General features: G+C 34.8%; 1 protein-coding gene, 1 long non-coding RNA gene and 1 pseudogene across 7 annotated transcripts; 2 read left to right on the top strand and 1 right to left on the bottom strand.

The window, feature by feature from the left end:
* Positions 1-2,101: 2,101 nt before the first annotated feature.
* Positions 2,102-6,014, top strand: LOC105636170 (SNW/SKI-interacting protein A pseudogene; annotated as a pseudogene). Its single transcript, XR_016320634.1, has 2 exons — positions 2,102-2,292; positions 3,467-6,014. The product of XR_016320634.1 is annotated as an SNW/SKI-interacting protein A pseudogene (transcript).
* Positions 6,015-6,328: 314 nt separating this feature from the next.
* Positions 6,329-9,296, top strand: LOC110009710 (uncharacterized). Of its 4 annotated transcripts, none has more exons than XR_005177324.2 (3): positions 6,329-6,746; positions 6,849-6,941; positions 7,455-9,296. It is a non-coding gene; the product is annotated as an uncharacterized LOC110009710 (long non-coding RNA). The 4 variants fall into 4 exon arrangements; XR_005177323.2 differs by having other exon boundaries at positions 6,330-6,746; positions 6,849-6,891; XR_005177322.2 differs by having other exon boundaries at positions 6,329-6,891.
* A 350-nt stretch (positions 9,297-9,646) lies between these two features.
* On the bottom strand, positions 9,647-12,049 carry NRPE7 (RNA polymerase Rpb7-like, N-terminal domain-containing protein). 2 transcript variants are annotated; one of them, XM_012219369.4, is made up of 3 exons: positions 11,825-12,049; positions 10,562-10,622; positions 9,647-10,379 (listed from the first exon to the last, which is right to left on the bottom strand). In XM_012219369.4, the coding sequence occupies exon 3, from the start codon at positions 10,372-10,374 to the stop codon at positions 9,844-9,846; it is 531 nt and encodes a 176-aa protein (XP_012074759.1). In that variant the 5' UTR covers positions 10,375-10,379; positions 10,562-10,622; positions 11,825-12,049; the 3' UTR covers positions 9,647-9,843. The 2 variants fall into 2 exon arrangements, with proteins under 2 accessions (XP_012074759.1, XP_012074760.1); XM_012219370.4 differs by lacking the exon at positions 10,562-10,622 and having other exon boundaries at positions 11,825-12,048.
* Between the last annotated feature and the right edge of the window lie 11,526 nt (positions 12,050-23,575).

Here is a 23,575-nt window from a genome sequence, read left to right as displayed (position 1 = left end):
GAAATTGATTTGACTAATTTGTACGTTTTGACAGTATTTTTCTTCTCTTATAGTATTCTAAAAATTTTTAGAAATAAAAACTTTAACATTTTCTCAAATTTCTATTAATTGTGTTTGGAACAAAATATATATGATGCCAAGATAAAATTCCCATTAGATTTTTTTTTTTTTTTTTGAGAAAATAGATATGCATAATAACTGTGTTAAAAAAATTGTCCAGAACCAAAATTAAAATTTAACTACCAGTTTAGATTTAAGATTTTAAAAAATTTAAACTGTTACTCCAATGAACCGGAATCTTTAGTTCATCGAACTAGCCATGCTTATTTAAAATTATTAAAATTAAATATAAAAATAAAAAATATTTCATAAATTTAGAACATACGGAAATTAGATTTCATCTTTCATCATTCAATCAAATCATCTAAGGGGATTATCCAAATGACAAAAATTGAAAACATTAATCCATACAAGATAAAACATTGATTTTAATTATCTAATTGTTGGTTATGTTTAATATTGTTATTGTTTTATCCATAATAATAAATAATTAAAATTTACAGGCTATTATGTAAAATTAAATTGTAGTAAGTATTTAGAATTAATTTGTCTTATTACGCTTAAAAAAAGTTGCGCTTTATTAACATGAGTTTAGCGATGACAACTAATAAGTTGCCTCCTATTATATAAGTTTAGCAATAGATTAACAACTACTAAATTATTTGATTTTATTTATTTATTTATTTTACTCAAGTTTCTATTGATGAATTTTACGTAATTTTAACTTCTCATTCAAGTTTTTATTTTTATGAATTTTATGTGTTTACAACTATATATATAGCAATTTGTCTTTGTTGGCAAAAAAATTAATTTTGGTAAAAATATCAAAATTCCTAATCTATTCTGGACCCAAAGTTATTATGTACCGTTCCTTGGATCTGAATTCCTATTTTGTCTTGTCCCCAAAAATTGAACGGATAACATACGTAAAGGGGTATGGCTGGGACTCCATTTTTAAGTCACGACATTTTTAAACACGATTGAAAATTGTAATTTCATCCTACCTTGCCCAGTGCACATCTCTCATTATGGGTGCAAACAAGTAGGCCGAGCTCCAACTTCTTAGGCTCAAAATACAGTTAGAGTTTAGCTAAGCTCGGAAAAAACTTAAACTCGATTTGAAGCTCAAGTTCAATTTGAAAAATTTTAAACTCAAGACTCAAATAAGACTAAAATAAATGTTATATGCATGTATGTATATATAAAAGTTCGATGAACTTTCGAGCTAACTATCATTAGATTCAAGCTCGGCTAATTTGCTAAACAAGTCGGCTGAGCTTAAACCTGCTAGACTCGATAAAATTTAGTTAAGCTCGGAACTTAGTGAGCTTAAAAATTTTAAACTCTATCTTGACTCGATAAAAATTTAAGTTCAACTTTAAAAATTTTAAATTCGAGGCTTGAGATTTGAGTAAGGATAAATAAATATTATATGTATGTATGTGTATACAAAAGTTCGATGAGCTTTCAAGCTGACCATCATTAGGCTCAACCTCAAATTGTTTGCTAAATGAAAACGAGCCGGCTCGAGCTCGATTCGAACCTAATTTTTTTGAACTTTTTTCAAGTTAAGTTCGAAGAGCTCGCTAGTCAGATAAACTCATTTACACCCTTCTCTCTCATGATAATCATAAAAATGAATTTTTAGGTGAAATTTTTATATCCCACCCAAGTTGAAGGGAAAATTGAGTCTTTTTTCTTAATAATTTCATAACTATAATTATTCTATCACTGTTATTCTAGTGTGCTGTAACTGTAATTTTAAGCATAAACTAACATTACAATCATAATTATCATAATTATAATTAAGTATTGTAATACTTTATAATTTTGAATATTTTAATTATAATAATTTGAGTAAAAATCAAGAATGTCATAATAATTTCTCTTGAAAAAAAAAAGATGAAAATGCTAATTAGAATATAATTTAATATCCAGGTGTATTTTACTCTTAATAATTATAAACTTACTGGATTATAATTTGTAACTTTCTTTATTATTGCTTTTCACCGTTAAAACGTAGTTTGAACAACAAAGCTTATTGATCCTAAAAAAAAAAAAAAAAAATGCTCGTTTGGGTTTCTAATCGAAAGCTCAACGCCGCTTTCTTTGCCTTCGATCGGAAGATTGAATTTGACTCCACAAGCAGCCATCTTAGTCAACGAGCGGCCATCTCATCAACTTCCAGCAATCTCCGCAACAAGCTTTGTGGCTCGCAAGGCTCAAGGCCAGGTATTATTGCTACTGTTAGTGCTCTACGAATAACATTGATTTGTGTTTTTTTATAGAGTGTATTAATGTGTAATTAGGAGTTTAAAGGAAGCTTTAGTTAACTACCAGTAATTTTAAAGGAAAAGATTTTTTGAATAATTTTTTTGTTGATTTCCCATTATTTTTTCTCATTTGAAATTACCTTTGGATCAAACAGTACTGCAACCAAATTTGATGGGGCAGATTTTTTTTTTTTTTTTTTTTTGAGGGATACCCAGGAAAATTTGTTTATTTAGGAATTGCTTTGAAGAAAGTAATGTTTATTTCTATGCATTTTTTCTGTATATAATGCTCTTCGTGGTGAAGAATTAGTTTATTGATTAAAATGCAATTATTCTGTTGCAGAACAATTTCGAGGTGTCTGCGTATGTGGCTCTGCTGGAAAAAGAAATAAAAATAAAAATAAAAACGTAAATAATCTGGCAGAAAAATCTATAGTTAAACATGACTAATATTGAATAGTTTGTTGTTGAAATTGTTGAGGCAGCAGCAATCTTTTGGTGTTCTGTGCTTGAGTTATTCGGGTATTAAATGGTAATGCTAATTGGGTTATGGACATGTTTGGGTACCTCATTTATATTCAGGTTCAGGTAGTGAATTTTAGGTGGACACTTGTTCTTTTGCCAAACCCAGTTGTGGCCATTGCCTTTGCCTTCATGAATTATATGGTTATTATTGGCTTCAGAGCTTCTTATTTATTTTAATATAGATGCAAAATACGTGCCTGGACTGCAATGCTTATTGGTGAAAGAAGAATGAGCCCACACCGAGGACAGCAAAATAAATAACTCTTCAATAGTTTGATTCTTGCGGGCATGTTTTTGTCCATTTTGTGTTAAATGGGAATTTAATCGGGTTTCTGGCAGTATACCGGTCGGTAATGGTAATTGTGCTTGGGATGGGTTCAGGCAGTGCACCTGAAATTTTAAACAGGTTTGTTTACTTCATTTATAAACAGATTCGGCTTTAGGTAGCGCATTTTAGGCAGGTAACCGAACCCTATATCCACAACTTGTTTTCTATTTGGCATTGTACTTATATTTGCATTTAGCTAATCAGAATGATTGAGTTTTCAGTGGTTTTTTTTTTTTTTTTTTTTTTTTTTTTTTTTGAGAGTTTGTTTGATCTTTGGCAGGTTGGTAACTTCTTGAACCAGAGGCTCCAGTTTGTGTTTCATCACTTGACGAAAAAATTGTGATGGCGGCTCTGAAGGATCTCCTGCCTCCAGTTACGTCAAGTAGTACGTCCTATTATGATCATTCAAATGATCCGTGGTTTAAACAACAATTTAGCTCATCTGAGGCAGAGCAGGCCTCAGCTGTCAAACATAAACCTGTACCACCCTACTTGGATCGAAAAGGTTTTGTGCCCCGTAAGGTGGAGGACTTTGGGGATGGGGGTGCATTCCCTGAGATTCATATTGCACAATACCCTCTTGATATGGGTAGGGATAAATTTGCAAAACCAGGGTCAAAGACTCTTCCTTTGACTGTTGATGGCCATGGTAATGTGGCATATGATGCCATTGTGAAGCAAAATGAGAACACAAAGAAAATTGTTTATTCGCAACACAAGGATCTGATTCCAAAAATTTTGAGAAACGATGAGGAGATGGATGAGGATGAGGATTTGCAGAAAGAGATTGAAGAGACAACCCAAGAAACTAAAGCTGCACTTGAAAAGATCGTGAATGTGAGACTAAGTGCAGCTCAGCCAAAGAATGTGCCCAAACAGTCTTCGGACTCAAAATATATTAAGTACAAGCCATGACAGCAATCAGCAGCTTTCAATTCAGGGGCAAAGGAAAGAATCATCAGAATGGTGGAGATGCCTGTAGACCCACTTGAGCCACCCAAGTTCAAGCACAAGAGGGTTCCTAAGGCTTCTGGATCCCCACCTGTGCCCGTCATGCACTCCCCCCTAGGCCTGTGACTGTGAAAGACCAGCAGGATTTGAAAATCCCTCCTTGTATCTCAAATTGGAAGAACCCTAAAGGTTACACAATTCCTCTTGATAAGCGTCTAGCTGCGGATGGAAGAGGTCTGCAGGATGTTCAGATCAATGATAATTTTGCCAAGCTATCAGAGGCACTCTATGTTGCAGAGCAGAAAGCTAGAGAAGCTGTAGAGATGAGATCAAAAGTTCAGAAGGAGATGATGATGAAGGATTTGAAAATCCCTCCTTGTATCTCAAATTGGAAGAACCCTAAAGGTTACACAATTCCTCTTGATAAGCGTCTAGCTGCGGATGGAAGAGGTCTGCAGGATGTTCAGATCAATGATAATTTTGCCAAGCTATCAGAGGCACTCTATGTTGCAGAGCAGAAAGCTAGAGAAGCTGTAGAGATGAGATCAAAAGTTCAGAAGGAGATGATGATGAAGGAGAAGGAAAGAAAAGAGCAAGAACTGAGGGCATTAGCTCAGAAAGCACGTTCTGAAAGAACAGGTGCTGCACCTCCTGCATCTGCTCCTATCCCATCTGATAAAAGTGCAATGGGTGTTGATATGGTAGGGGATTATGAGCATGCGAGAGAAAGAGAGAGGGATGTGCACAAGGAGACAAGGGAGGAAAGGGAAGAGCGACTGCAACGTGAGAAAATTCACGAGGAACGATGTCGAGAGAGGGAAAGGGAGAGAAAATTGGAGGCAAAAGATGCTGCAATGGGTAAGAAGAGTAAAGATCACGAGAGATAGAGATCGCGACTTCAGTGGGAAGGTTGCTCTTGGTATGGCTTCCACTGGAACTGGCAGAGGAGGAGAGGTTATGTATGATCAAAGGTTGTTCAACCAAGAGAAAGGAATGGATTCTGGTTTTGCCAATGATGACCAATATAATGTATATGACAGAGGCCTGTTTACAGCTCAACCTACACTTTCAACGTTGTACCGACCTAAGAAAGATGTTGATGCTGATGTGTATGGAGGTGCTGATGAGCAATTAGATAAGATCTTGAAGACAGAAAGGTTCAAACCCGACAAGGCCTTTGCTGGTACATCAGAGAAAACCGGTTCACGGGACAGACCAGTTGAGTTTGATGAGGCTACAGAAGAAGCTGATCCATTTGGTCTGGATCAGTTCTTAACAGAAGTGAAGAAGGGTAATAAGAAAGCTTTCGACGAGATTGGTAGTAGTGGAACGATGAGAGCTAGTGCTGGATCTTCAATGCGAGATGGACATGATGGTGGTTCTGGTAGAACTCGCATTGGATTTGAGAGGGGCCACTGAGTATCCTGTTTCCTTGTTATTCTTCAATGGAGATTCATCTGGGACCTGGAACTCTGAAGTGGCTCTTTTTTTTTTTCTAAAGAAGTTTGTGGAAAGAAAAAGAAAGAGCTTTACCTTTAGCTAGCGCTTCCACAAGCACTACAAATTTGTGTTCATCAGTTTTTTTTGTTCATTTGACATTTTTTGTGTTTCATCTTTCATGTTAAAAGAATTACAAGCAATTAACACGTGAAATTTTGGAGATCAAGGCTTAGTTGTTGTCGATGTCGAGAAAGAAATAGTCTTTCCTTACACTGTTGGCAGACTGCACACTCCACTGCAGCTATAGCATTAAATGATGATGTAACTTTCTGAAAATAACCAAACAAAATATGAACTGATTAGATGATAAATATATTCATTTACTATTCCATTTTCGGAACAGATCTATCAATACTACAGCAAACCTACTACTCAAATATTTTTTCTGGCTTGTGTCTTTTATTCCTTCCTCTTGCTAAATGATTATGTTATATTATTGAAAGATGCAGCCCTATGTCAGAAAGTACTCATTTATTTTTGTTTTTGTTCTAAGTTTCTCCTAATTTACAATTGTTAGTTGGCTGCTATTTGCAAAATAATCAAATGTGATACCATATTCTGAAGTTAATACACAGTAAGTTTCCATGTTACCAGTTGTCAGCTTGTTTTTTTCCATGATTATCTGGTTTTAAGTTTTTATCACTGACTTTTTCCTGTTTGGATTTGTCATTTCTTTGTTGCCACTGACATAATAGTGTTGCTTATTATGCATCTTTATTCTTCTTTTCCTGTTACTGTTTTGAAGGGACACAAATGGCTCAACCCTGCTACTTGTTTGCAATATCATGCTTTCACATGGATCTTCTAAATGAAGCTGAAGCAACATTATTTCCTGCTTACGAGCCTAGTGCTGAGGTACAACTCATATGTATGACTGGTAGGGACCACACATGCTTCCCTGCCCTGTTTTGCTGTTGGCAGCCTTATTCTCATTATGAGGTCGCAGGAAAAGTAAAACCAAGTCTTCCGGCAAGAAGAAAAATATTGGTATCTTTGAAATTTCAAAATAGCGATTAAAGTTAAAGGTCCCTTTCGGTACCGATTTGCGAAGTGCGGTTGAAATTCACATCAAAACTGATATCAACTGATTTCTTAGCTCCTCAATCATGGTAGTGTTATCATGCTTTTGTCAACAATACCGTGCATCGTCACCCTTGCTATTTTTTACCCCTGCTAACATCAGATATTTCCTCATTGTGGTTATGCTCCAGATCTTTCCTTACACAGCACAGCTCAGCTAAGCCTTGTTTTGTAGTAAGTTTGGGCTAGGAAGCAGGAAACTTGTGGATAATTTCCTTTTCTGAGTATATTGCTTTTTCCCTCAGATGAACTGAATGCTTAACTGCACCATTTTTTTTTCTTTTGGTCTTTTTACTTTGTTTTAATATTCTAGAATCAAACTCTGAAACCTTGGGATCTTGTTTTGCCAATCTCAGATTGGTGTGTGTTTACAGATTTGAATATGTTGACTTGGCTGAACACCAAGCCTACATATTTCCCTTTTATGCAGTTCTATACAATATCTTGAGTTGTTATCATTATCCATTTTCCTCACCGGTTTTTTCACGAATGGACCCATGAGAAATTGCTTTAGTTTGCGAAAAGACCATGAAACTGCTATAAAAAATTTTCAGCTGGCGTTCAGCTTAATTCAAGATTTGCGTATGCATACGCTCTTCGTGATCATGATTATGTCACGTGGTTCCTCTCCTACTCCCCAAAAAATAGGATTTAACTGATGCCAGAAATTTTTTGATGCTAGACTTTTCTGTATTTTAACCATTTATTCATTATTTATTGCTAATATTTTTTTCCAGCAATAAGATTCTGCAGCAGAGATGTAGCAGCGGAGGATTTTGGGAAAGGAATTAAAACTTATCAGAGTGCCCTACGTATTGATGCTAGACATCGTAACTCCTGGCATGTGCTTGGGATGATTTATCTCCGGGAACAGAAGTTTGAGTTTCCTGAGCATGACTTCCAAATGGATTTTGAAATGAGTCCATTTTCATCTGTTAATGTCATGTCTAGGGACAGGTTTGCATGCTTTAATGGTCAAGTCTCTTGGTATATTGATCATTATATTTTGTAGAACATAACTGTCAATCATCTACTGCTGTTCGAAATTGTTTTCCTATTATGTAACAGAAAAATGAGGAAGCTTTGGAGATGATGGATAGGGCAATTTTAGCTGATTTAGGTCTTCCGATGTATCAAATGGCTAATATACTTGTGAGCTTGGAATGTTTTGATGAAGCTTTTGAAGTTCTAGAACTGCAGAAAGAGTATGCCCCCCTCAAGAGAACAGTGTTTATGCTTTGATGGGTAACATCTGTGAGAGGCATAACATGCATGAATGGCAATGCTTCATTTTGGTCTTGCTTTGAAATTGAAACCGTCTGCAACAGATGTTGCTACAATTAAGATGATTGGCGTATGTTACTAAATTCTTTTGGGAATATCATATATGGAAGAAAGTGGGCTGTATAAAAATGATTTTAGTATTACTAAATTCTTTCCCAAGTCTTTCACAGCAGAATCATAAATCGAGAACACATTATCAAAGCTGGATTCTTCAATTGGCTTCACAAAGTAAAATGACTCAAGTTACTTCACACCCATTTTGTTGTGGAATTCCAGAAGGCAACAATTATGTGAATCAAACCCTAAATTGTTTTCCATTAGCTTGTAGCTAAGACACTTTCCAATGGGATCGATAGAAAGCATCGATCTTCTCGTGTGCCCAACTCTCTCCTGAACCATCACCAAAGCCCGATGCTTTGAAATAGTATCTGATACAGCCGGCCGACCTGAGGTTCCTTCAATTCTATAATAGGTATTTGTTATTGCAGGAAGTGATTGATTTCTTATTTTTAGCAACGGAATATTCGGTTGCGAATCACCAGATTGTTTTTGTAGAGGGCTGTCAAGGTATATACAGAATCCAAGTCAAAACACTTTGCAGCTGCAAAGAGAGTCCTAATTTATATAAAAGGGACTGATAATGAAGCCTTAATTGGGAAAGGAAAGACATTATTGCTCAATTCTTATCTGAAGCAGAATATGTATCAGTAGCAGGAGCAACATCAAATGATTTGGTTGAGGAAAACTCTTGCTGATTTGGATATGTTGCCCACAAGAAGCTTTGTCATCTTTCTCCATAACGAATCTGCCATCTCCAATCCATGGAAACTAAGCACATCAATGCCAACTTTCATGGTTTGAGGGGGGGGGGGGGGGGGGGGGGGGGCAGCAAAGTCAGGTGAAGTTAAATTGGTCCATTGCATCACTGAGGAGCAGTAGGCAAACATTTGCATAAAGCCATTGCCTAAAGCAAAGTTCGAGTTTTTAAGATCATTGCTTGGAGTTTCCAAGAAAAATCCCAAGGAATGTTTGTCCAGCTGAGATTTCTGTTGGAAACCAGCTGATTTTATGTGATTTGATGATTTTTTTTGATATTTTTTATGTAGGAGACTGGTTTAGGTAGAAGCTAGTAATGGGTGGTAATCCATGTTTTGTGGAATCTTGTCTTGTAAGAGTATGGGCAATATTGGGATAGGTATTGACTAATCAGTGATGAAAACCGTATATATTTGTGTTTTCTGAAATGAAAGAGATGAGAGACCCGTTAATATAGAGAGAATCTCTATTCTAAGCCATTTTAAGCATTGTTCTCATTTGCAATTTCATCTTCTGACTTTGCTCCATTAAACCTTCCGCTTTACAGCAGAGGCACCTTCTTCCTGTTGCTTTTTTGTCTGTTTGTTTAAATAGACAGATTTTAAGCTTATCTACATAATACAAGCTCTTGCCATTTATGCTTGTGCTGTATTTATGGGCCTTCACCAGCTTGTATCATTTTCTTGCTCCATTTTGTTTCTCTCCACTTATTATCTGTATTTCCACTCTTATAATCACTACCCAGTTAGGTTTTATTAATGCTGGATTTGCTGACATTTGGTCAAGCAAACGGCATACCTTTACTATTAATGCAATAGTGAGTAGTAGCTAATCAAACCACTAACAGTAACAATAACCAAAAAGCTTCTACGAGATACAAATGAGTCCATGACTAATAGCTATGGCATGCAGGCAGATGTTCAGCTCCAAGAGAAACAACCAGCATGCCGCATTTAAGTTAAGTTTTTGCCCAAATGAAAATAAAAGGGATTTACAAGCATCTCTAGCCAAGTAGACAGAAGGGCTCTAGGAGACAGGTCCAAGGTAATCACCTTCCAAACTGACCAATGCCCGAAATTCCCTTTCGGCCTCTAGCCACTTTGTTCCAAGAACAATGAATCTGACCACTGTCTCTTTTTCAATCTTCGACGTCTTTTCATTGAGGAAGACTGGATTCTCTCCAGGCACGTAGTGATAATCCGGCATTTTCATGCAAGAGAGATATATGTGCTCAATAGGTCCGCATCTCAAGAAAACCCCATGTTTGAGCACCTTGTGAACAACCCCTTCTAGAATCTCTCCACGGAAGATCTTAAAGGTGATGCCATTGAACACAACAGGAAATAGAACGTCCCCTGAATGCTGCCTCACTTTGCCCTCCCCTATTTTCTCCAAAGTGGTTACAGCAAGATAGTACCCCAGATCTTTGGTAGCCTTTTTAATAGCAAAATCTTCCAGCAGGCGGATGATAATCGACCTTTGCAGCATCAGTCCTTTGGCATCCAGGTTTTCGGCAGGGATTATAACATTCCAAGGCAACTGCACTTTGATAAACATGTTTCCTGTAAAGGAAAAAAGAAGAATGAGATATGAATGTCACAAAATCTATCAAGAATGAGATAGGAATGTCACATATTTAGCAATCTCAATTAAGAAAAATTGCCTAAAGAATCTCATAAAATGCATGAAATTTATCAACGAGCATTACGGAGATAAGCTAACTAATTGGTCGCAGAGAGACTACCCCAATTTACTTGTTTGTGAAGCTGCACATGTACTGGTCACTGCAGCTGTAGACAGGTTGACTGCAATCATGAAATTTGTTATCCACAAATTTCAATTAACAGATTTTATGAGAAAAAATGATCCAAAAAATAGAAACTGCAGAAAATAATAATAAGCCCACAGGCAACCAGAATTAAGCTCACCAAAAAATCCTGCACGATTTTCAATTTGGACTTCATTCAGGTAAACAAAAACCATACATAGAATTAAAACTAGGCAAATAACTTTTTTTTTTCTTTTGTCTTGCTATAGTAAAGCTCCTCTAGGCTTAAACAGAGAATTTCTCTTTTCAAATTCACATTTAGCTTCCAACAGAATTCATGTACATTTTGAGTAGATTTTCACACTTCCAAACAAATGTAAAGAAGGGAAAACAGGAATTGTATGTGCAACTTTTAACAACCAAATGCAAGATTAGGAACAATAATAACAGGGCCAAACAAAGACATACTCTATAGTATTTACCACAAGGCAACTCTAGCATTTGTGCATGTCTTACAATTATACCTCCAAAAACATTTCAGAATCTTGCAAAAACCAAACAGCTCCATTACCCTTGATGTTTATACAAGTTCAACAAGTTTCTAACTTTCCTTTATACAATCAAGGCTACCAGTTTCCATGAAAAGTAAAGTAAAAACACAGCTGACTAAAAGTGTTAAGAGACACCAGAATGCTTCTAAGTAAGACAAACCATTTGTTACCAAAGGGAGATAATAGCATATGAAACCAAATTTAAATTTTTTTTTTAGAGGGGAAGAAGAAAATGTACTTCACAGCTTAATCAACCGTCTGATAATAATACCGAACAAGCCAAAAAAATTTTCGTATCGCTACAAAACAAATACTTAAATAAATTCCAGAAAACAGATAAGTGAAACCCAAAAACAAAAATTGAAAATAAAGAAACATTGCAAGCAAAATTTCATGATATTCCAACAAACCCATATAAAAAATATCAACAACAACACCCAAAAAAAAATTACAACCACTAATTCTATTGCTAAACCCAGATCCTAAAATTGGGCATTATTAGAGGGAAAAAGGAAAATACAATGCCGTTTCCTCTCTCGATAAGTGAGATCATAAGATCAGGATATCAAGGTGCCGGAGAGGATTGTGTACGTTTTAGTGTAAAAAAAATATCAAAACAAAAACAAAAGAAAATATATTAAAAAAAAAAAAATAAAGAAAGCGAAGAGCTATCACAAATCGCGCTTACTTTGCTTCTCAGAATCCTTAACGCGGCCAAAAAATCCTCGACAACGCGGCCAAGAAACGGAGGTGGCGGCAAGTGAGTGTGCAGAGGGATGAGACGTTTTGCTTTCGATTTTTTCTTTTTTCGGTGTTGAAAAAAGCAAACAAGAGAGTGAATTAAAACTATTAATTTTTGAAAATATAAATGCTTTAGTTAAAAAGAGCCAAAGAGAGAGGTGTGCATCCGACTGCCAAAGAAAAAAAAAAAATAAAGTGAGTAGGAAATAAATAAGTGGAATCGAATAGATTCTGATTGGTTCGTTTGTTTAACTCCGTTTGACCATTTTGTGCAGTAAATAATATTCCGTTAGTCGTTACCACCGCATGAAACTGAATTCAAATCGGTAATCATTTTGTTACTCCTGTTAAAAACTAAAATCAAACCGAATCAATAAGTTCAAATCCATTTTCTGAGTAATTTTGACTAATGGTCACCCTGGTTAACATACATAACTAAACAAATAACAAAAATAAAACAAATATGATATACAAGAAATTTTTATTAATAATGTTCCGTGGATCAAGTTATTTAGATCAAAGTCAATCAACCTTTCATTTGTGTGAGGAATGAAAGATTTCGAATTCGAGCCTTCTCAATCATAAAAATTTTCAGTAATTTACTGAATTGAGAGAAGACTATCCATATTGTGTAATCCGCAGTGTTATCCGACCCATTGTGTCTCTAATGAATAAAAAAAAATTCATCTAGATCAAAAGGATACCGAGATAATTTAACTTTTATTTTATTTTATTTTTTTAAATCTCTTATCAATATGGACCTTTCTATCTACCATGGTTTTTTTTTTTTTTTTTTTTTTTGGATAAACAACAATTTTGGTTGTTGAATTTTTAATTGTTTATGTTTTGACATCTGAATATAAAACTTTTCCAATTGAGTATCTAAAACTTATCAGTACTTGCTTTCAAAAAAAAAAAAAAAAACTTATCAGTACTTACACTCAGATGTCAAATAGTGACCTGGACACAGAAAATATGAATTAGCACATAGTGGGTCTCACTTGAGCCTAATCAATGATGATATGGCACGATGCGCCATCCTGACCGGTGAAAAGATAAAGAAAGGCAAAAGTTTTGAAATTACTCACCTTCTACTTCTTTTATCTTTTCACAGCCAACCTTGCCAATAATGAGAGTGACATAATTTTTGAGGATTTTCTTTATAATTTTCTCTCTAAGCAAAATCATTGTTAGAGATGAGAACTTTGATCGTATAGATGGATAAGAAAGCGAAGAGCTTCCCAAAGATGTTGGAGAAGACGAAGCGTCAATTTTCAAAATTCTCTGCTTTCTCTGCGTTACTGTTTAGGATAAAAGATAAATTTAGTATTTGTTCTTTCAATTTTTTGTTATATTGATGCCTGAACAGAAAATCTTAACCATTGAGTGCTTAAACTTTTTTAAAATACCAATTAAGTGTCAATTTATGATCTAACAGCCGAAATCTTGATTCAACATGAGGTGGGGTTCCACAAATGTGAGTCAGCATCATATGTGGACTTACACCACTTTGTTGGCAGAGACTAACACAAATTTGACATGGCAAACAGCTAGAAATGACTCATTTACCCTTATTTAATGAGAGTTTATATCTGGAAAGTCACTCGTCTGCCTCTCCTTGCTGCTTTTCCGACAAACTCCCTATTACTCTTCTCTTCAAGTGTTTATGATTTTCTTTTCATTTTTATTTTAATTTTAAAAATTAAAAATTGATGGGTGTTATAGGTTTTTCCAGTTAATTTGTGAGAAAATTAGTAAAAGTGCGTTGCTTTTAATATCTCTTCTTCACTCTAGACAATTATTTCCTTTGTTTATGTAATCTCTACTCTTACTCTATCATTATCCATACCTTATCTCTTGCTCACTCAAAGGTCCAAGCTTTATCTATTATTAGGTCTGCTGTTATTTCGCCTTTTTTTTTATTTAATTATAATAATGTACTGATTAAATTCTTTAAAATATTAGTAAAAAGTTATAATCAATGTGATTTTGCACTATTTGTGTTTGATTTGTTGATAAAATATTGTCTTGAGTTCAAAAAAATTAATCCCGAGTGGGGCCCGCGAAAAATGCTCCAATAATTACGTATTGGATATTGACGATCGAATCCATCAGAAATAATAATCACGGTAAAAATTAAATAATTACCGTAAATGCCAGATGAAAAATAAGAACACCAAGAGTTACGTGGTTCACCCTTCAACTGTTATGGGCTACGTCCACGGGACAAAAACTCCGAATAATTTTTCTACTAAAAATAGTAGGTACAAAAGAGATTATAAAAAATAGTGGCACTCTAAGTGTTTAACAAAAACACCCCAAAAATTATAATCCTCACTATTTTCTCGCTTTCCCAATTTTATGAACCCTTTCCTAAAATTATAATCTTCATTTTTTTTTTGTTTTGTTTTTGTACGCTTTGAAGTGAAAATCTTTTTCCTTTTTATAGGAGAAGGGGACGCAGTGGACGCGTTAATCACGCGTCCACTTTTCCTTTTTCTTTTTCTTTCTTTGTTTGGCACCGTCCTTTGAATAACAAAATGAACGTGCTTTGTTCGGCAGTCTCTCTTTGACTGCCACCAAAACAAAAAAGTGTTTTATATTTTTTTTTTCTTTTCAAATGTGTGTGAGTCCCACATGTTGGAGGGACCCCACAACAATTCTCCCCCTCCCGACTACATGATGGGACTCTCCATCCCTGCTGCTTTGACACATAGCTCGAACTTCTCCTTCGGAATGACCTTTATCAATATATCTGCAGCATTTCTGTCTGTGTGGATCTTTCGCAATTGAAACTGCTTCTCTTCAAAGGTAAGTCTAAGCCAATGATATCTTACATCAATGTGCTTCGTCCGTGCATGATACATAGTATTTTTGCTCAAGTCTAACGCACTTTGACTATCACAATAAACTATATATTCTGCCTGCTGCACACCCAATTCTTGAAAAAATCGTTTTAACCAAAGCATTTCCTTTCCTGCTTTTGTTACTGCAACGTACTCTGCTTCGGTCATTGATAACGAAACACATTTATGTAATCTTGACTGCCATGAAATAGCTCCCCCTGAGAATGTAAATAGATATCCTGATGTAGATTTTCTTTCATCAAGATCACCGACCATATCTGCATCTGTGTAACCAACAAGTGCAGACTTTTCACCTCCAAAAGTTAAACATAACTTTGAAGTTCCTCTCAGGTATATGAAGATCCACTTTACTGCTTCCCAATGTGTCTTCTGGGGATTTGACAGAAATCGGCTCACAACGCCAACTGCATGAGCGATATCTGGTCTCGCACACACCATTGCGTACATCAAACTTTCGACCGCTGAAGAATATGAAACATTTGACATATCTCCTTTTTCTTTCTCTGTTGATGGGTAGGATTTCTTACTCAACTTGAAGTGAGCGGCAAGCGGAATGCTAACTGGTTTAGCATTTCTCATATTCAACCTCTCTAGAACCCGTTCAATATATTTTTCCTGCGATAACCATAACCTGCAGGACTTTCTGTCTCGAATAATCTCCATTTCGAGAATTCACCTTGCTGATCCCAAATCCTTCATGTCAAATGCTTTTGACAAATCTCTATTTAACCTGCTAATCATGTGTGCATCTAGTCCAACGATTAGCATATCATCAACATATAAGAGAAGGATGATAAATTTATCATCAGAAAATTTCTGAACATATACACAAGGATCTGCATCTGTCCTTTTGTATCCTTGATTCACCATGAAAGAATCAAACTTTTTATACCACTGTCGCGGTGCTTGTTTCAACCCGTACAAGCTCTTCTTCAAGCGACAAACCATGTCCTCTTTTCTCTTGACCTTGAAACCTTCTGGTTGTTCCATATAGATTTCTTCCTCTAGATCCCCATGCAAGAATGCGGTCTTTACATCAAGCTGCTCTAGCTCAAGATTCAAAATGGCTACAAGACCTAGTACAACTCGAATAGAACTCATTTTCACAACTGGTGAAAAATCTCATCAAAGTCAATACCTTTCTTTTGAGTAAAGCCTTTGACGACCAAACGAGCTTTGTATCTCACTAGGTTGCCATCATCTTTCTTCAGTTTGTACACCCATTTGTTCTTGAGTGTTCTCTTCCCTTTTGGAAGTTTCACCAGCTCATACGTGTCATTCTTTTTCAAAGAATTCATCTCTTCTTATGGCCTTTATCCAGCAATCTCTATATTTGCAAGATTGCACATCTTGGAAGCTCTCTGGCTCCCCCTCATCAGTAATCAAAATGTAATCAGAACTAGGGTACCTTGTAGATGGTTGGCGCTCTCTGGTTGACCTTCTTAACTGAGGTTCTGTAATATCCTCAATTTTGTAGTTCTTTCTATTCTAGCTTTTTCGATGAATTCAGTTATCTTAGTAAGCATTTATAAGAATTAAGTGCTTATTAATTATATTACGGGCGACATGCCATATGTTACAGTAGGGTAAGGTGTGACAGGTTCAACTCCTTCTGATGGAATGGGGTTCTCTGGCTCCCCCTGCTCAACACCCTCTGCATCACTGTTATCATCTACAATTGTCTCTTGATCCCCTACGACTGGCTCTTCTTCTTCTTCTTGTTTTGATTCTGGCATTCCTCCTCCTGTGGCATCATCTGTAGGAATGTTTCCTGGTGTAATATCAATAACACCATCATTTGTGGATTCTTCGCAAGTTGTATCTGCCACGATCTCATTCTCATGGAATACTACATCTCGGCTCCGGACAACTTTCTTTTTCACTGGATCCCACAACCTGTAGCCAAACTCTTCATCTCCATAACCAACAAAAGTGCAAGGAACTGACTTGTCGTCAAGCTTTGATCTCTGCTCCTTTAGAACATGCATAAATGCCTTGCAGCCAAATACCCTCAAGTGAGAGTATGAAATATTTCTACCTGTCCAAACCTTCTCCGGGATATCAAAATCCAATGGTGCTGAAGGTAGTCGGTTGATTAGGTAGACAGCAGTATTGATAGCTTCTCCCCAAAATGGCTTAGGTAAGTTGGCCATTTTGAGCATGGATCTGACTCTCTCAATAATGGTGCGATTCATCCGTTCAGCAACGCCGTTGTGTTGAGGCGTATCAGGAACTGTCTTTTCATGCCTGATACCGTGCTGACTACAATAATATCTAAACTCCTTAGAGATATACTCACCACCATTATCCGTGCGCAAATACTTCAAGACCACTCCAGTCTCCCTTTCCACCATAGCATGGAATTGCTGAAAGTGCTTGAATACTTGGTCTTTTGTGTGCAACAAATATATCCATGTTTTCCGGGAGAAATCATCAATGAAGGTAAGAAAATACCTACTTCCTCCAAGTGATTCTGCCTCCATGGGACCACATACGTCAGAGTGTACCAACTCCAACTTGTTGTCTCTCCGTCTAGAGCTTTTCAAAAATGAGACACGATGTTGCTTCCCAAATAAACAATAATCACAAGGGTTTATTTTACCTTTGGCTAATGGTATGAGGGACTTCTTAGCCAACATATTCAACCCTTTCTCACTAACGTGCGCCAGCCACCTATGCCACAAATTTGGTGAAGCATCATCTGCAACTGTATTTAGTTGACCCGCACATATTATTGCGTGCGTCTTATACAGCAAGTAACATAATTTTCCTCTCACCACCACCAAAGACCCTTTGGTGTGTTTCCAATTACCGCCACCTGAATGATGGTGATAGCCTTCCTTGTCTAGTACACTCACAGACAACAGGTTCAACCGAAGATCAAGAATATGTCGCACATTTTTAAGTGTTAATGTGCACCCGACAGTTGTCTTTATGCAGATATCACCGATTCCCACCACTTGCGAGACACTATTATTTCCCATTTTAATGGTGCCAAAGTCTCCTGCTTTATAAGTGGAAAAGTATTCCCTTTTTGGAACACAGTGGTATGAAGCACCGGAGTCTACTATCCACTCGGTATCTGCATCTCCAACATGACAACAATCTACATCATGAGTGACTAAAGTCACCTCACCATCTTCTCCTAAGACTGTAGTAGATGTATTTCTGTCATTCTCCTGTCTTCGGTCTGCATTATCCTGTTTGAGTAAACGATAATTTCTTTTGAGATGACCCTCCTTACCGCAATGGTAACATTTTCTCATCTCTCTGGACTTGGATCTACCACCTGACTTTACATGCCTTGGACCTCTACTCTTGCTCCGACCCCTATTCTCTGTGACAAGGGCTTGTGAACTGGTACTGACAACATCTCTTCTTCGTAATTCTTCATTAAGTAGTCTATTCTTTATCATAGACATCGTTACCACACCATTTGGAGCTGAGTTACTCAATGATACCACAAGAGTATCCCAACTATCCGGTAGAGATCCCAACAGTAAGCATGCTTGCATCTCGTCTTCTAAGGACATACCGCTAACTGCTAACTCAGTTACGAGTCCTTCAAAATCATTCAGGTGTTGTGTAATTGATCGTCCCTCTGACAGCTTCAAGTTCATGACTTTACGCATCATGAAGACTTTTCCTTGAGCATTCGTAGCCTCGTACATATTCTCTAATTTCTTCTAGAGAACTTGGGGATCTTTTTCGTTTCTCACATGGTACAGGCTAGCATCTATCCATTGGCGTATTGTACCCAATGTCTGCTTTTTTAATTTCTCCCACTGCCTTTCTTTCATTTCTTTCGGCTTTGCACTGTCACCTTCAATTGGATCATACAGATCTTTGCAATTGAGATAGTCCTCCATTCTGAATTTCCATATTGAATAATTCGAATCCGTCAATTTGATCATTGCCCCGTCATTAGCCATGTTGAATTCTGAATCTGACAAAATTTCACTATTCACGAAATTCACTATTCACGTGAATAGTAACTTTGACAGAATTTACCAACCAAAGGCTTTGATACCAGTTGTTGGGATTATAACTTATCCCGAGTGGGGCCCGCGAAAAATGCTCCAATAATTACGTATTGGATATTGACGATCGAATCCACCAGAAATAATAATCACGGTAAAAATTAAATAATTACTGTAAATGCCAGATGAAAAATAAGAACACCAAGATTTACGTGGTTCACTCTTCAACTGTTATGGGCTACGTCTACAGGACAAAAACTCCAAATAATTCTTCTACTAAAAATAGTAGGTACAAAAGAGATTACAAAAAATAGTGGCACTCTAAGTGTTTAACAAAAACACCCCAAAAATTACAATCCTCATTATTTTCTCTCTTTCCCAATTTTTGGTACCCTTTCCTAAAATTATAATCTTTTTTTTTTTGTACGCTTTGAAATGAAAATCCTTCTCCTTTAGGAGAAGGGGACGCAGTGGACGCATTAATCACGCGTCCACTTTTCCTTTTTTTTTTTTTCTTTCTTTGTTTGGCACCGTCCTTTGAATAACAAAATGAACGTGCTTTGTTCGGCAGTCTCTCTTTGATTGCCACCAAAACAGAAACGTGTTTTATATATTTTTTTTCTTTTCAAATGTGTGTGGGTCCCACATGTCGGAGGGACCCGACAATAATTTGTTGATTTCTTGGGTTGCTAAGTGTAAAGATTCTTATTCTGTTATGAAGTTTTTTAAGAGATTTTTGGAATGAGAAATGATGATAATGAAGTTAGAGTGAGGCCTAATGTATATAGTTTTAATGCTTTGATGATGGGATCTTATAGAGATGGTGAAATGGCGAGATTTGGATGCGTTCCAAATTGTATAGCTATAGTAAAAAAGATGATGATGATGAATTTTTTAAAGAAATGGGGCTGGGAAGATGAAGGAAGCAGAAAGTGAGGGCAAAAGAGTCATTTCTTAGATTTTGCCACATCATTTTCTCTTATCACCAGTCAGCAGTGACACGTCGTGCCATGTTAGTATATGACAGTATCAAGTGGGATCTATTATATGTTGATTTATATTCAGGTGTTCAAATCACCAACAGACATTTGATTGCAAATTTTTAAAAAGATCAGATTCAGAATTGTAAAAGTTTTAGACACTAAATTATAAAAATTTAACATGTTCAAATACCAAAATTATCATTTATCCTTTTATTTTTCATCACATCTTTTAGAATTGATATGTTTTAATTTTTCTATGCATCCTCTTCCTTTCTCTCGATAATCTAAAATTTTTAAATTGAGGAAAGTTTCAATAATAAAATTCTCCTTTTAAAAATTGAATTTTTCTATTATTCGTTTCTCTTTTATCTTTTATATATACTATGACTTGGTCATGCAACCAATCACACAGTAAGAAAATTAGTATTTATCAATAAAATTTAATTTTAAAATAAAAATATTATTTAATATTAGCAATAAATTACTATCAAATTATCGTCAAAATTTAATTTTGTCGCTAATAAAGTCGCCTATTTTTCGACAAATCAACGACAAATTACCAACAAAACTTAGTGACAAATATGAATTTATCGTACCATAGATATGAGTATATTTTGTCAAATTTACCATCAAATTATCGATAAATTAGCGACACACCACAACAAAATACTAACGAAATAGTGACAAATCTTTAAAAAAATTTTTAAATTTTAGGCAGAAAAAATAAGCTAAATGATGAAATTTAGCAATAAATTCCTGATAAAATATATTTGTCGCTAATTTGTTAGTATTTAACAACATAATAGCGATAAAATTTAAAAAAAAATTAAAATTTTACATGGATAAATTTTAACATCAAAATTTCAACATTTATTTTTTGGCTAAATACCAAAATTTTCTTTCAAATACCAATTTCCTTATTTTTCTCCCATTCACTTTTTTTCATTACTCATTTTTCCTTCTTCTTCTTTCTTTTCTTCTCCTACTCTTTTTTTTTTTCCTTTTTTTCTTTTTCTTTCTTTTATTCTATTATCTACTTTTTTTCCTGTTTTTTCTTTCTTCTTCTTTTTCTTTTTTCTTCCTTTTTTCTTTTTATTCTCATAAATTCTCATTCTCCTTTTTTTTTTTTCCTCTTTTCTTCTTTTTTCTTATTCTCTTTCTTCAACTCTTTTTTTCTTTTATTTTTACTTCTTTGTGCTTTTTTTTTATTAATTATTATTTAGTTTAGGGATTAAAGTTTAATTAATATAATTATTAAAATACATTTAATTTATTAATTCAAAAATCAAAATAAAAAATGTTAATCAGGTGGTAATTTGGTTGGTTTTGTCACTTATGTGAGGAGCGGGAGGTCTCGAGTTCAAGTTCTCTCGACCACAGTTGTTTTCATTAATTTAGTGAGTTAAGAGAAGGGTTGCCACAATAGCCTACAGTGTTATTTTGACCTATAAAAGCCTCCAATGAATTAAAAAACTTAATAATAAAAATTTTTGACAAAATACCAATAAATTACCAACGAAATGAATTTATCTTATCAAAATATATATTAAAGTTAACGATAAAATAACGACAAATTACCAATAAAAAATTATATTTTTAAATTTGCATAATTAATTTAACAATACCGATAAAATTTGTTTAATTTTACAACGACATAACCAATTATCAATAAGAAAAAGGAATTTAGCGACTAAACTTTTTTACGGTAATTCCTTTATTTTTTTCCTTGTAGTAGCACTTTAATTTTTTTATTATAAGTAGTGGGGATTAATTACCAATTGGGTCCATTTTTTATGCTACTTCACTTGCGTAATTTAAGATGAAAATGACTAAATTAGACAATATACCCACCAAAATCAATGATGTTACGATTTCGTTTCTCTTCTATTACCCATTATGAAATCCTAATTTTATATCTTCTTGCTGCTTTAAACTCCCCTCTCTTTTTATTGAACATCTAAAAGCAATAATACATTTTCCTTTTCAGAAATTTGAGATTTTGAACTTATGAAAAAGAAGGATTTGGAAAATGGAGGGAAGCAAACGGTTCTAATTTTAGTTCAATTCCAAAACAATATCAAAACAAGAGAGAGAAAGAAAATGTAATAATATAAAAGTTATTAATTCAAAAACTTTATCGCAATTTCTTCTGTTCAGATAAGAAATAGGAAAAAGTGAAAAAAAAAATAGAAATTAAAGGAAAAAAGTTTTTGAAACGGGCTTTGGCATTGGCAACTCAATTATGTTCGGCCCAGACGATAGCCTTTTAGTTTGATTGTAGCCCACCAGGATCAAGATAAGAGTTGGGCTTTTTGGTGCAATCTTAAGTGTGGACCTACTGGGTCGCCTTTAGAGATGAAATTATTTTTGTTATGGTTTAATATTCTAAGCCCCAACTCTTTGGGCCTAGACATTAATTATTTTTCTATGATGTTATTGTTTTGTCTTTGATTCATATTTCTCGTGAGTTATAATTGCTATCCAACCTTAAAGGATGTGAGAGTGCATGTGTGATGTGGCAAGCTACTAGTCTTGCCTAAAAAGTCATTGCTTAAACATTGTTTAATAAGATACTAAATTCGTACCATTATAAGTTTCATTAATGTAGTTATACGAAATTAATAAAAGTATTAAATACCTCTGTTCCATAATACTTTTTACATTTGAAATTTCACGTTCTTTAAGAAAATCATCAAATTTGTTTAAGTTACAATAAATTATTAAGTAAATTGACTATATCACCCTTAATTTAATATTAATCTTCTAAGAAAACCATTAAATTGAAATAATAATTATTGGTTATATACAAAGGGTAAACATATATAAAAAAATTTATTACTCCTTCAAACCATAAATTTGACAAGCATTTTAGAACAAACTATTTTCTCCAGTGTGACAATTATTATGGAACGGAAGTAGTACAAATTAGACAAATTAAATGATTTTCTTAAGGGACGAGAAAAATGTAAATATGACAATTATCAGTGGAAGGAGAGAGTAATCAAGATTAGGGATAACAAGAATATGATTAAGAGAGAGAGAGAGAGAGAGAGAGTATCCTGATATTCAAAAGAGTGGACTTGAAAATATTGGGTATGGGAAGTGAAAAAGACTGTACATGAAACTTTGATATAGAGAAGTTAAACAAAAAAATAGAAATAAAAAGGGAAAAGGGTCCACGAAAGATAAGATATATACCTATAAAAAAAGGGAGTAGAAATATACATTACATATACAGAACATAACAAAAATAAATAGAGGCATAGAGCCCCCTCCTTCCCTCCCTCTCGCCCGCTTTAAATGCGGGGCAGACAACAGGGTCAGCGACTTTCGTGCAGGACAATGTCAGCTCTTTCTCTCTCTCTTAACAAGAGTATGATGTGAAAGCTCAGTCGCTATAATTCTCTCTCTCTCTCTCTATATATATATATTCTTTAATATGCCTCAACTTTTGTAAACCATTTTGACTGCCTAGGACAAAGTTAAAACAAGTGTAAAGAAATAAAAGAAAGAAAGAGGGAAAAATGGGAAAACCCACCATTATTCTTTATTTGTTTTTGTTTATTTATTTATTTGTTTATGGGTACTAGTTGAAGAACAAGAAGTATCACAATAATAAGACATGCATGAGATGCACAAATGCACATGCACATTATCATATAGTCATGATAGCCTCATGATAGCTTCTTTTGTCTCACTTTTGTTTTTCTTGTCAGCAAAGAAGATGGGAAATGTGAGAAAAAAGAGAAAGCTTTGAGATTTGAGACTAAAAAGAAAGAAAGAAAGAATTAAGTAAATTAAAAATTTTTTTTAAAAAAATAATAATAAAGAAATAAAGAGAAAAGGTGTTTTTCCCCAGCTCTACTTT

This window comes from Jatropha curcas, chromosome 4, assembly GCF_041381405.1.
Source record: "Jatropha curcas cultivar XTBG-Jc1 chromosome 4, XTBG_Jcur_1.0, whole genome shotgun sequence".
In the NCBI taxonomy this organism is placed as follows: Eukaryota; Viridiplantae; Streptophyta; class Magnoliopsida; order Malpighiales; family Euphorbiaceae; genus Jatropha; species Jatropha curcas.
The sequence above is the reverse complement of the archived record's forward strand: the minus strand, read 5'-3'. Positions and strand labels throughout refer to the sequence as shown.

Coding starts and splice junctions, on each gene's coding strand:
- NRPE7 (XM_012219369.4), bottom strand. CDS start 10,374: ATGTTTATCAAAGTGCAGTTGCCTTGGAATGTTATAATCCCTGCCGAA.